A 14,562-nucleotide genomic window follows, 5' to 3' on the forward strand; every position below is an offset into this window, starting at 1 on the left:
AGTTTCTCCCATTCTTCTCTGCAGATCCTCTCAAGCTCTGTCAGGTTGGATGGGGAGAGTTGCTGCACAGCTATTTTCAGGTCTCTCCAGAGATGTTCGATCTGTGTTCAAGTCCGGGGTCTGGCTGGGCCACTCAAGGACATTCAGAGACTTGTCGCGAAGCCACTCCTGTGTTGTCTTGGCTGTGTGATTAGGGTCGTTGTTCTGTTGGAAGGTGAACCCTCGGCCCAGTCTGAGGTCCTGAGCAGGTTTTCATCAAGGATCTCTCTGTACTTTACTCCATTCATCTTTCCCTTGATCCTGACTAGTCTCCCAGTCCCTGCCGCTGAAAAACATCCCCACAGCATGATGCCGCCGCCACCATGCTTCACCGTTGGGATGGTGCCAGGTTTCCTCCGGACATGACACTTGGCATTCAGGCCAAAGAGTTCAATCTTGGTTTCATCAGACCAGAGAATCTTGTTTCTCATGGTCTGAGAGTCTTTAGGTGCCTTTTGGCAAACTCCAAGTGGGCTGCCGTCTGGCCACTACCATAAAGGCCTGATTGGTGGAGTGCTGCAGAGATGGTTGTCCTTCTGGATATCCACAGAGGAACTCTAGAGCTCTGTCAGAGTGACCATCAGACCAAGGCCCTTCTCCCCAGATTGCTCAGTTTGGCCGGGTAGCCTGATCGATGAAAAGTCTTGGTGGTTCCAAACTTATTCCTTTTAAGAATGATGGAGGCCACTGTGTTCGTGGGGACCTTCAATGCTGCAGAAATTTTCTGGTACCCTTCCCCAGATCTGTGCCTCGACACAATCCTGTCTCGAAACTCTACAGACAATTCCTTCGACGTCATGGCTTGGTTTTTGCTCTGACATGCAATGTCAACTGTGGGACCTTATATAGACAGGTGTGTGCCTTTCCAAATCATGTCCAATCAATTGAATTTACAACAGGTGAACTCCAATCAAGTTGTAGAAACATCTCAAGGATGATCAACGGAAACAGGATGCACCTGAGCTCAATTGAGTCTCATAGGAAAGGGTCTGAATACTTATGTAAATAAGGTATTGTTTTTAATTTAACACATTTGCATAAAAACCTGTTTTCCATTTAGTCATTAAGTGGTATTGTGTGTAAATTGCTGAGTATTTTGTATTTTTAAATCCATTTCAGAATAAGGCTGTAACATAACAAAAAATTGGAAAAAGTGAAGGGGTTTGAATACTTTCCGAATCACTGTGTACCTTTATCCTATTCTGCCAGTTAACCTCTACAGGATCGGTGTCCCATATACAGGACGGTTGAGCTAACGTGTGCTAATGTGAACTTTCCAGGACATAGACGTCTTATATGGGCAGAAAGCTTACATTGTGGGTAGCTTAGTGGTTAAGAGCGTTGTGCCAGTAACCGAAAGGTTGCTGGTTCTAATCCCAGACCCAGTGAAAAATCTGTCGATGTGCCCTTGAGCAAGGCACTTAACCCTAATTGCTCCTGTAAATCGCTCTAGATAAGAGCGTCTGCTAAATGACTAAAATGTAAATGTAATAATGCACTTATATACAGTAATCTTGCTCGGATTTGTCATCCTCAGTGTCCCAGAGATAAAATGTAGCATATTCTTGTTTGATCAAATCAAATTTTATACATGTAAGAACTGGGTTCTACAGTTTGAACCCCTGCTGTCTCTCGCTCCACACCCACCCCGCCCGGCCATCTAGATGTGTGAAAGTTAGTGTATAAGCCAATGATCCATCACGTATGACATTCCTGGGAGTGTGTAAACTTACAATTTGTATTAGCATATCATTTTTGTATGTTCTCTATAGTTATGTACTTGAAAATGTATCAATTGACCAATTAGGCACATTTGGGCAGACTTGATACAAAATAGTCCAGTAATGAAATGCTTCACTGGATCAACCTGAAACTTTGCACACACACTGCTAAAGTGCACCTAAACTGCAATATTATATTGTGGCCTTTCTCTTGCATTTCAAAGATCATGAAAAAAAAAATAAGAAATTAGAAAACGCATGTTTTTTAGTTTGTATTATCTTTTACCAGATCTAATGTGTTATATTCTCCTACATTAATTTCACATTTCCACAAACTTCAAAGTGTTTCCTTTCAAATTGTATCAAGAATATGCATATCCTTGCTTCAGGTCCTGAGCTACAGGCAGTTAGATTTGGGTATGTCATTTTAGGCAAACATTGAAATAAAGGGTCCGATCCTTCTGAGGTTAAATAAACACAGGCATTTTTTTTTTTTACTGCACATAAGGTCAAGTAGGTCAGCCTGGCAAGTCAGCATCCAGTAACAAACTCTTCTTCCTTTTCCTCTGTGGAGAGGGACGGAGCCCAACGCATACCATAAACATAAGCAATCATTTTTACACCACTTTATTTATTTATTACAATTAATTAAATTATATTTTCTTGAGTGTCGACTACTCCTTTCCTTTTCCATTTAAAACAAGTTCGGTATGTGACTATTCTTTTTAGAAACTGAAAAGTCCTGAAGAGAGTGGGTAGGGAAGACGTCTGGGATGGGTTTTGAGTAAGGAAGGAAGGAAGGAAGGAGTGATGACTTCCCCAGGTGCCTCTACTCCAGGTGAGGAGATTTTCATATTTAATGTGATATTCTTTCATTCGCTGGATCTCCTCTTCTTTCTCCCCTTCTCGTTTTATTCCACGCCGTTCTCCGCATCATCTCCTTGCTCTCCGTCCATTAGCAGAGCGGCGTATTTACTGGCTGAGCTGAAATTCTGAAACAAAAAACAAAATAGAACATGAGAGATCCTAACATTGCTCACTTGGTCCCACTTTACAATAAATGTTCTAAATACTTATGGTACCACAGGTAACGGATATAACAGTTGTCGTAAGACCTATGTCACAATGTGCACCTAAACTGTAATGACATGGTACCCGGCTATGCATTATATGTATGCATAACTATTATGTATATAGATATTAGAACACGTGTCAAAGTGGGACCCATGTTTTTCCTGTTATATGACTTTGCAATAAAAGCCAAAAAAGACAGAAGAACAAAAAAGGAAAGATTGAGGGAAAAAGCTGTCGATGATGAGGGATACTGAAAGGGCGGTTCCAAGGACTGAAGCCAATTTGAAGGGATAATGGGTTAAAGGACTGAAGACCGTTTGGGGACAGTTTCAGTGGAAGACTGAAGATGATACAGGGGTAAGTTTCAGTTTCTGAATAATCAAAACTTTACATGGGAGAGGGGAATAGTGTGTGAGGCTTTGGGGAAAATCCAAATACACAATAGGGTGTGTCAAGACCACTTGATGTGGCACCAGGACTCACGAGGGTGGGGGACTCTTCGTATTTCTTTGGCTCTGGGGCAGGTCTCGAGTCTCGGCTTCTTCTTTTATCCTTTCTATAAACAGAATAAACACCCAGTTAAACTTCACCGTCCAGCTAAGTCTTACAGGTCAGAGACTGTGCGCACAAACTGGCACTAGCACACTTCAACAGTAGGACACCAAATAATGATAATTGATCCAATATAATCCACTCATAACTGTATATGCAGGAGAAGACTAATAGTATTCACCCTCACAATCTCTCGAGTAACCTCTAAAGGCTGGTTAATAGTTAATTAGCCAACAGGAGTGTTTCGACTTAGAAATGTGTCATGTTGAGAACCTGTTTAAGCCCCACACAAGCATTCCTTATTTAACTACTCAACTAATAGTCAAGCTCAGGTGTGCTTGTGCGGGGCTAGAACACAAATGTTATAAGTTGGGGGTACTGACCAACGTGTGAAAACACCATAGGAACGTATGCAGCCTTAACCAGCGCCATCCAGTTTAAAATAGGAACTGTGACAAAAAAAAATACTAAAACAAAAATCGTTTCCACTTTCGACGACACATGCAAGACAACACCCACATGAACGCACGCCTCTAAGACACAAATAACGTTTCCAGTGGGATTTTTTTTACATGAGGAAAACCAAGGCGAAATCAGCCAGTACTATAACCAAAGAAATGTTGGTTCGCCAAGTTAGGCTACTTGCAAGGAAATACTAGTGAAATATTTCTAATCATAATTATTATTTGCATGGCTAGCCAACAAGCTAGCAAGAATTTTGAGTGTTGCTGGCAAGCTAACAAGTGAGCTAGATGCTACAATAGCTAGCTTTCTGGCTAGTTAGTCAAAACTAGTTTGCTAGCTTGCTATCCTCACTGTCAGCATCTTTTATTTTTAAGTTTTCTTAAATTTACACTGACAACTGGTATATACCGCTAGCTACTGTTCTGGAGTGTAAGACGTACACAGTGCATAAAATGCGCTTACTGTTCGTGGAGTCCCACGCTTGAATTAGCTAGCTAAACAAAGTCTTGTACAAATATATAAGTGTTAATTTTATTCCCCAAAACCATTCAGTTCAGGTTTTACTGTTACCATAACAAGGAACTACAACCCTTGGAAGCGGGTAATTATTATTTAGTTATTTTATCATTAATATTTACATAATACAGTCATGATAACATGATGTTCAAAACTTCCAAATTATCATGTTGTGCTGTTGTCGTGGAGGCAAGCTAGCCCTTGCTTCTTGTCTCATGCTAAGCAGTCACCTTCGGGGGAGCCAAGAGTCGAGGAATTGGCGGTTGCATCTGCAATCTCCTCACTGAAGACAGCATTGGGCCCTGGTGAAGGCGCTTCCACTTAGCTAGCAAGCATTTGGTGACCTTTGATTTGACGGATAAGGGTAGCAATTGCATTGTTTTTAACTTTCTTCATTCCCAAAAGCGGTCGACGCGTCAACCATAAACCAACCTTTAGAGGTTCCCTGGCTGCAATACCCTGCCTATTCCACTAATGCCACTCGTTTTGGGCTGACCTGTCTTCCTCCCTTCGTCGGTTTCTGTTGGCCCCCTCTCCTCGGCCCCGCCCTGCTCCAGGCCCCGCGGCCCCCCCTCTCCCCCGTGGGGGGCCCCGGTCCAGACGCACACCGTCCACTTTATTCTCGTCTGGAAGGGAGAGCCCAAACAGTGAGGATTGAGGGAGGGGTTTGGGTGGCTGGAACTCCACTAAAGGCTACAACAGCATTCCACACAGCCTACGGCCCAGGTTGCGTTCAAGATCATTACGTTTGCGCAGCTATGCAAAAAATCTAGTGTCGAATGGGAGTTTCACACTTCAAACCTTTGTAATCTTGAATACAACCTGGGCCTGGGGAACCCATTTTCCTTACTAGCCGCAGGGTCTGCTGCTTTTACTGACTGACAACCTTCACCTGATTAATAAACCAGAGTCATTAAATAGGTACTCATCTTACCTCATTTTCCAGGAGTTACTGTCATATTCATGGGAAAATCTGTCAACAGCTTGATAACACCAGGGGTGTGACCAAAAAGAACAAACAAGAGAGAACACTTTCAAAATGTTTTACGGAAAGGAGTGTTATTAATACTGGATTCAGGTCGTTTGGTGCCTTTTAAATACTGCCCTGGGAACTAGCAGACACTGCACCCCTACAGGACCAAGCGTTCCCCACTTTTGCTTTACACCAGGGCTGCCCAGTTTTGTTCCTGCCTTCTCCTCTTTCCTGGGTTGTGTCAACTGACAATTAAGTAAATTAGAGTTTGATTCCAATTCTTCAAAGTTGCTTCAGTTGTCCTACCTCATCATCCTCATTCATTTGAAATTATTGTGTGTGAGTGAAGTACTGGTGGTCGAGCTTCCACATTGCTTTTTGTCAACACTCCAGACCAGCTAGCCAATGAAACCAGGCAAGAGAAACAACAGGAGAGATTATCCAGGACCAGAATTGGGCAGTGCTACACTTCAATCCATTTTAGTCAAGATGTGGCCTCCTCGTCCCAATCCACCCATTCACTCCCATATCCTCTGCTTTAGCTAATGACCAAACCCTAGAAGGGTAGAAGAGCTAGAAGGGGAAATAATCAACAATTTATACCAAAATATAAATGTAAAGTGTTGGTCCCATGTTTCATGAGGTTAAATAAAAGAAATCCCAGAAATGTTCTATACGCACAAAAAGCTTAGTGTTCAAATTTTGTGCACGCATTTCTTTACATCCCAGTTAGTGAGCATTTCTCCTTTGCCAAGATAATCCATCCAACTGACAGGTGTGGCATATCAAGAAGCTGATTAAACAGCATGTCATTACACAGGTGAACCTTGTGCTGGGGACAATAAAAGGCCACTAAAATGTGCCGTTTTGTCACAGAACAGAATGCCACAGATGTCTCAAGTTGAGGGAGTGCAATTGTCATGCTGACTACAGGAATGTCCACCAGAGCTGTTGCCAGAGAATTGAATGTTCATTTCTCTACCATAAGCCACCAACACCGTTTTAGAGAATTTGGCAGTCCAACCGGCCTCACAACCACGCCAGCCCAGGACCTCCACATCCGGCTTCTTCACCTTCGGGATCGTCTGAGGGGAGGGATTTTGATTTGATTTATTAGGATCCCCAATAGCCAACACCAATGGCGACAGCAAGTCTTACTGGGATCTGAAGGGGACGTTGCTGAGGAGTATTTCTGTCTAATAAAGCCCTTTTGTGGTTGGGCCTGGCTCCCTAGTGGGTGGGCCTATGCCCTCCCAAGCCCACCCATGGTTCAGCCCCTGCCCAGTCATGTGAGATCCATAGATTAGGGCCTAATGAATTTATTTCAATTGACTGATTTCCTTATATGAACTGTAACTCAGAAAGAAACAAATATATATTTGTTTCTTATATATATATATATATATGATATATATTTGTTTCTTATATATATATATATGAAAAAACAATATCTGAAATTGTTGCATGCTGCATTTATATTTTTGTTCAGTATATTTTAGAATTGGAACGTGATCAGGGCTCGACATTAACACTTGTCCTCTTGTCCGGGACAAGTTTAATAAAAATGCCTGACAAGAAGAATATAGATTTAAGTTGTCTGAATGGACAAGTAAAGAAAATGCCAAAATCAAAAAATTACTTAGATCAGAAATTGATCATAATCAGAGAGGCCAACATTGGAATAATACTCAAATCTATTGTTAATGTACATACAGTTGAAGTAGGAAGTTTACATACACTTAGGTTGGAGTCATTGAAACTCGTTTTTCAACCACTCCACAAATTTCTTGTTAACAAACTATAGTTTTGGCAAGTCGGTTAGGATATCTACTTTGTGCATGAAAAGTAATTTTTCAAAAAATTGTTTATAGACAGATTATTTCACTTATAATTCACTGTATCACAATTCCGGTGGGTCAGAAGTTTACATACACTAAGTTGACTGTGCATTTAAACAGCTTGGAAAATTCCAGAAAATGATGTCATGTCTTTAGAAGATTCTGATAGGCTAATTGACATCATTTGAGTCAATTGGAGGTGTACCTGTGGATGTATTTCAAGGCCTACCTTCAAACTTAGTGCCTCTTTGCTTGACATCATGGGAAAATCTAAAGAAATCAGCCAAGACCTCAGAAATAAAATTGTAGACCTCCACAAGTCTGGTTCATCATTGGGAGCAATTTCCAAATGCCTGAAGGTACCACGTTCATCTGTACAAACAATAGTACGCAAGTATAAACACCATGGGACCACGCAGCTGTCATACCGGTCAGGAAGGAGACGCGTTCTGTCTCCTAGAGATTAACGTACTTTGGTGCGAAAAGTGCAAATCAATCCCAGAACAACAGCAAAGGACCCTGTGAAGATGCTGGAGGAAACAGGTACAAAAGTATCTATATCCACAGAGTCCTATATCGACATAACCTGAAAGGCCGCTCAGCAAGGAAGAAGCCACTGCTCCAAAACCGCCATAAAAAAGCCAGACGACTACGGTTTGCAACTGCACATGCGGACAAAGATCGTACTTTTTGGAGAAATGTCCTCTGGTCTGATGAAACAAAAATAGAACTGTTTGGCCATAATGACCATCGTTATGTTTGGAGGAAAAAGGGGAACGCTTGCAAGCCGAAGAACACCATCCCAACCGTGAAGCACGGGGGTGGCAGCATCATGCTGTGGGGGTGCTTTGCTGCAGGAGGGACTGGTGCACTTCACAAAATAGATGGCATCATGATGAAGGAAAATTATTTGGATATATTGAAGCAATATCTCAAGACATCAGTCAGGAATTTAAATCTTGGTCGCAAATGGGTCTTCCAAATGGACATCAGACCAGAGGACATTTCTCCAAAAAGTACGATCTTTGTCCCCATGTGCAGTTGCAAACCGTAGTCTGGCTTTTTTATTGTGGTTTTGGAGCAGTAGCTTCTTCCTTGCTGAGCAGCCTTTCAGGTTATGTCGATATAGGACTCGTTTTACTGTGGATATAGATACTTTTGTACCTGTTTCCTCCAGCATCTTCACAAGGTCCTTTGCTGTTGTTCTGGGATTGATTTGCACTTTTCGCACCAAAGTACGTTCATCTCTAGGAGACCGAACGCTTCTCCTTCCTGAGCGGTATGACAGCTGCGTGGTCCCATGGCGTTTATACTTGCGTACTATTGTTTGTACAGATGAACGTGGTACCTTCAGGCATTTGGAAATTGCTCCCAAGGAAGAACCAGACTTGTGGAGGTCTACAATTTTTTCTGAGGTCTTGGCTGATTTCTTTTAATTTTCCCATGATGTCAAGCAAAGAGGCACTGAGTTTGAAGGTAGGCCTTGAAATACATCCACAGGTACACCTCCAATTGACACAAATGATGTCAATTAGCCTATCAGAAGCATCTAAAGCCATGAAATCATTTCCTGGAATTTTCCAAGCTGTTTAAAGGCACAGTCAACTTAGTGTATGTAAACTTCTGACCCACTGGAATTGTGATACATTGAATTATAAAAGTGAAATAATCTGTCTGTAAACAATTGTTGGAAAAATTACTTGTGTCATGCACAATGTAGATGCCCTAACCGACTTGCCAGAACTGTAGTTTGTTAACAAGAATTTGTGGAGTGGTTGAAAAACAAGTTAATGAATCCAACCTAAGTGTATGTAAACTTCTGACTTCAACTGTACTTCCAAAGTTGTGGCAAAATGGCTTAAGGACAACAAAGTCAAGATATTGGAGTGGCCATCTCAAAGCCCTGACCTCAATCCTATAGAACATTTGTGGGCAGAACTGAAAAAGCGTGTTCGAGCAAGGAGGCCTACAAACCTGACTCAGTTACACCAGCTCTGTCAGGAGGAATGGGCCAAAATTCACCCAATTTATTGTGGGAAGCTTGTGGAAGGCTACCCGAAACGTTTGACCCATGTTAAACAATTTAAAGGCAATGCTACCAAATACTATTTGAGTGTATGTAAACTTCTGACCCACTGCGAATGTGATGAAAGAAATAAAAGCTGAAATAAATCACTCGCTACTATTATTCTGCCATTTCACATTCTTAAAATAAAGTGGTGATCCTAACTGACCTAAGACAGGGAATCTTTACTAGGATTAAATGTCAGGAATTGTGAAAACTGAGTTTAAATGTATTTGGCTAAGGTCTATGTAAACTTCCGACTTCAACTGTACATAAAAAAGCCTTCATAATATGAAGAAATAAATCTAACATTTTAAGAAAATGGTCTCATCTGTTGCATCAGCCTCATTGCTTTTTAAATGTTTTAATGTGCAGCAGTTGTATGGATTTTGAATCTGTACTCCCAGAACTGTCCCAGAGTGTTTTGAACCGTAGACATATTTTTTATCGTCCCAGGGAAGACGAGACACCCTTAATTAAGAGCCCTGGAGGGAATTATTTTATAAAGACATAAAAAACTATATGGTTGTAATTGTAATGTAATATTTTATAGGCCACCAACGCTGCGTTTTACACAAGTAGCCCAAATCAGATTTTTTTCACCAATTGGTCTTTGACCAATCAGATCAGCTCTGAAAAATATGATGTTAAAAGATCTGATGTGAATGGTCAACAGACCAATTAGTGGTACAAATATCAGAATTGGGCTGCCTGTGTAAACGCAACCCATGCGTGGCAAACAATTGCCTGGCTACCCAGACTCCTTGCTCAGGCCAAACGCTACGCCACGCCCATGGACGTTTGTTTCTTCTTCGCAATGAGTCTGGATCAGAGTACATCCCCGACCCTTCACCGAATGTGAACACATTCAGGGCCGTCTGATTGGTCCAGTAACTGATGGGTTGGGCCAGAGCCAGAACACACGTTGGTAAAGCGGCGGTTTGAAAATTAGGCTTTGTTATTCTGATTGGTTAGAGCCGATCCAATAGCTGAGGATTTTGTTTTGTACAACGCCCCTAGTCAGTGTCACCACAAACAACTTCAATGATGGCAGTCTCAGACCAAAGTATGTAGCGAACGACAGAGCAGCAGAATAATTTCATGTGAGTCGTCAGGCTAACCATTCTCCAGGAGAGCCTTAAAAGAGGCAGTGTTGTATTTTGAGACAGGCTTGAATATGCAAAAGAAGCCAATAGCCAGAGTGCAGTCTACATTTTTGTCTGATTCTCTATGGTAAAAAGATAGCATTTTATTTTGTAAAGTGGTTCCTTGCAAATCTATTTTTTTATTTTTAAAACAAGTGACTTGGGCTTTTGAACAAGAAAAAAAAAAGGACAAGTGGCTATAAAAGTTAATGTCAAGCCCTGTGGATGTTGTAAAATATCATAATCCAGCAGCGATTCAACAGCGAGGGGGTGAATAGAACCCAAAAGTGTCAATCACACTCAGAATCTCTTAGTTTGAGAGTAGGACCGAAAGGCCTAGTCGGTCCACTCTGGGATTAGATTAGGACAAAGTCTCCATTACTCCTTATTTGGAAGGTACTTCTAACACACAAGCACAAGGTCTTTGCGGTCTCAGAGTCTTACCCTTTCCAGATCCTCTTTCATTTGCAGAACTCGAGCTGAAAAGAGAGACGGGACATTCAGACGTTTAACTAACTAGCTTGCAACAAAACTATTCTAAACTATTCTTAGCTACAGTCACTAAAATAGACAGGCTTTTGGTAATGGCTGTGACATCAATACGAGACATAATTGGCCACTTCGTTATCCAGAGACGCTATACAATATACAAGATGTATAAGAACGTGTTCTGACCTCAGTTTGGGGGGTGCCGCGTCACTGGGGGAGATAGGGGAACGTCCCTCGCTGGACCCTGCGCTCACCACAGGCCGCTTGGCCCAGGCATTCTCCTTAGGTGGCGGTGCAGGCATCACCTTGAGGGGCTCCTTGGAGGAGAAGGTGGAAGAGTTGGCGGAAGAGGGGCAAGCTCCGAGAGAGGGAGGGTCGTCCTCCTTACCGCTGAATACTTCGTTCTCCACGGAGCGCTCGCTCTCTCTGCGCCGTGAGGCTGTGGGGTGAAGATGGGATGCTGTCTTTTTAGTTTGGTGCAGATAAAGAAGAGAAGTGCAAAGCAAGACCATACACAGCATACATACACATATATATATACACATATATATACATATACATATATACATACACATATATATACATATATACATACACATATATATATATATATACACATACACATATATATATATACATACACATATACACACATATACATATACATATACACACATACATATACATACACACACACACACACATACATACATACATACACACAATTGCTCAGATAAATATATTTTGTTTATTGACACCCCTATTTTTCAATACCTCACCTAGTGAGGATAACAATAGAGGATAACAATAGAGCTTAATGCTTTATGAGTTGGAGAACACATTGGGCTGTGACGATACCATTTGGGACCAGAGCGTCCAATCCGGATCCGGCATTCTAAATGTCACGGGTCTGGGTCGGAGCTGATATGATTGTCACAGGTCTCGGGTATGTGTAACTTTAACTCATTTGTCCGGAAGGGCCCGTACAGATCCGAACGAGACAGCGGCAGCCGAGAGAGAGACATATGATAATTTATGCTGCTGCTTTTCACGAGAGTGGAGCGTGGCGCGTGTAGCTTGTTGGCCAATCATAAGTCATCAAAGCAGCAATAGGCTAGTCATGGAATTAAAATTACGGAAATAAAAATTAGACAAGGATAGGCTACAACGACCAAGAGCCAACAGGTAGGCTGCTACTTACAGTGCCTTCAGAAAGTACCGTAATTTTCGGACTATAAGCCGCGCCTTTTTTCAAATTTTTCGACCCTGCGGCTTATATAACGGTGCGGCTAATCTACGGATTTTTACAGCTAACGGCCACTAGAAGACCTCCTAGGTATTAAACATTAAAACACCTGCGGCTTATAGTCCAGTGCGGCTTATATATGTACACATCATTCAATTTAGCTGCTGCGGCTTATACTCCGGTGCGCCTTATAGTGCGTAAAATACGGTCCTCACCTTGACTTTTTCCACAATTTGTTGTGTTAAAGCATGAATTTAAAATATTAAATTTAGATTTTTGGTCACTAGCCTACACACAATACCCCATATTGTCAAAGTGGTGTTAATTAAAAATGAAAAGCTGAAATGTCTTGAGTCAATAAGTATTCAACTCCTTTGTTATGGCAAGCCTAAATAAGTTGAGGTGTAAAAATGTGCTTAACAAGTCACAAAAGTAGCATGGAATCACTGTGTGCAATAATAGTGTTTAAAAAAAAAATATTGTATGACTGACTATCTCTGTACCCCACACATACAATTATCTGTAAGGTCCCTCAGATGAGCAGTGAATTTCAAACAGATTCAACCGCCAAGACCAGGGAGGTTTTCCAATGCCTCACAAAGAAGGGGACCTAATTGCTTCATGGAAAATAATTATTTAAAAAAGCAGACATTGAAAAAAATATATTTAAATAATTTTGAATTCAAGCTGTAACAACAAAATGTGTAATAAGTGAAGGGGTATGAATACTTTCTGAAGGCACTAATATTCTGAATGGAGTTATTTGTAATTGTAGGATGAGAAAGCGCATGCAATGCAGCCTCAATTAGCCTAACTAGCTAACATTAGCTAGTTTAATTAGCTTCTCCTGGTTTGATGCAGTCGAGACAGGTACTACGTAATCATATTTGATAATAAATAACCTACCTAAGGCAGCTATTAGTCTTCTAAAGCGCAAGTCTGCTTGGTTGGTTGCCGTTTCTCTTCTGTCCCTCACTCCCTCCCCCGTGTCACTCACTCACAGTACGGCCCCTCCCCCCTCCTGCTAGAGGGGCACCTCTCCTCTGGCGCTTTATCAACTCCGGTTAATAGAGTAGCTTAAAAAATGACTTTCGGGTTCTGGATCCGACCAAGTCTATACGGAACAGGTTTAGTTGTTCTCGGATCCAATCGGAACGGGTCTCTATATGAAAAAATATATAATTATGCATATCGGATCCGGGTGGGAAAGCCCCAGGTCCATTTCGGAACAGGTCCAACTTTTTGGACCAGTGTAAACCTCTAATACCAGTATCACAATATTTTTTCCATGCCAAAAATGACAACACAAAGCAGACCAAACACCTTGGAAAATAAATAAAATATGACTCGATGACAAGACAATTGTTTGTTTCCAGCATTAGGGCTGTTTTCCTAAATAAGTTAAATCCGCTTCATGTTTTGTTTCCTTGCCACTAGGGTTGGGCAATATTTGGGGAGACCTCTTCTACGATATGCTACTCCAAATATTGCGATAACCGATATAATCATTTTTGCGCCGTTAATGACTAAATTATTTCAGACTGTGCCATTTTTGTGCTTATTAACAATATTATAGTCACATTCTCATTAAATAATCTCTGTGGCAATCAAATAAGGCTTAATTCATTTAGACTTAATTTTCAACATATTGATACTGCCCAACTGATAAAACTGCACAGTTTTGATTTGTAAAATTCAAGTAGAGTATAGTCTTGCACTTTTCTCATGATATTTTATTTAGTCATACATCGGCCCAACCATACTTACCACGATACTAATGAGTATTGCGATAGTGGTATTGTCCCGGCCCTAGATATTAGACCATTCACGTTGCATTTTTTTTTGTGTAGCTCAGTATTTGAACTATTTATTTTATACAGTGATTTTTGCTCATCTTTATCAAGGGTGTCAATCATTTCTGACCCCAATGTATCACAGGAAGCTGGTGGAACCTTAATTGGGGAGGACGGGCTCGTGGTAATGGCTGGAGCGGAACAGATGGAACGGTATTAAATACATCAAACAAATGGTTTCCATTCCATTTGCGCCTTTCTAGACATTATTATGAGCTGTCCTCCCCTCAGCAGCCTCCACTGGAATGTATATATTATAGATATGCATTCCCTGAAATACTGCTGAAAAAGAGTGGCCACTAGTCTGATAACTGACAGAAAACAAATATCTACCGTGACAATACATTGAATATTGTGGTTTAAACTTAAAAGCTGATCATGTAAGGGTGCTTAAACCACAAGCAAAGAGCCCACAAAGAGAACCGGATTGAACTCAGAAGAAGCAGCTAAATAAGGTTGACCCTCACCTCTCCCTCCAGATGTACTTCCTGGCTGTGATGACTCACTTCCTGTGCGGGACCGCTCAGAAGGTGGCTCCTCATTCCTCCAGCTTGGGTCCCTGAGGACAGAAGAGAAAGGTTTTGAG

At 41.4% G+C, this 14,562-nt stretch overlaps 1 protein-coding gene across 3 annotated transcripts in view; it reads right to left on the reverse strand.

Moving 5' to 3' along the window:
- Positions 1-2,227: 2,227 nt before the first annotated feature.
- The window catches only part of LOC121575537 (eukaryotic translation initiation factor 4B), a 48,203-nt gene continuing 35,868 nt past the window's right edge, over positions 2,228-14,562 (reverse strand). For 2 of the 3 annotated variants that reach the window (XM_041888698.2, XM_041888697.2), the window contains exons 10-15: positions 14,444-14,535; positions 11,064-11,316; positions 10,833-10,867; positions 4,864-4,993; positions 3,318-3,390; positions 2,228-2,752 (exon numbers count right to left, since the gene is read on the reverse strand). In XM_041888698.2, coding sequence (XP_041744632.1) covers positions 2,672-2,752; positions 3,318-3,390; positions 4,864-4,993; positions 10,833-10,867; positions 11,064-11,316; positions 14,444-14,535 — 664 coding nt within the window. In that variant the 3' untranslated portion in view covers positions 2,228-2,671. The remainder of the gene's footprint in view (positions 2,753-3,317; positions 3,391-4,863; positions 4,994-10,832; positions 10,868-11,063; positions 11,317-14,443; positions 14,536-14,562) is intronic. The other variant, XM_041888699.2, reaches the window with a different exon arrangement.

This window comes from Coregonus clupeaformis, chromosome 10 (genome assembly GCF_020615455.1).
Source record: "Coregonus clupeaformis isolate EN_2021a chromosome 10, ASM2061545v1, whole genome shotgun sequence".
Taxonomy (NCBI): Eukaryota; Metazoa; Chordata; class Actinopteri; order Salmoniformes; family Salmonidae; genus Coregonus; species Coregonus clupeaformis.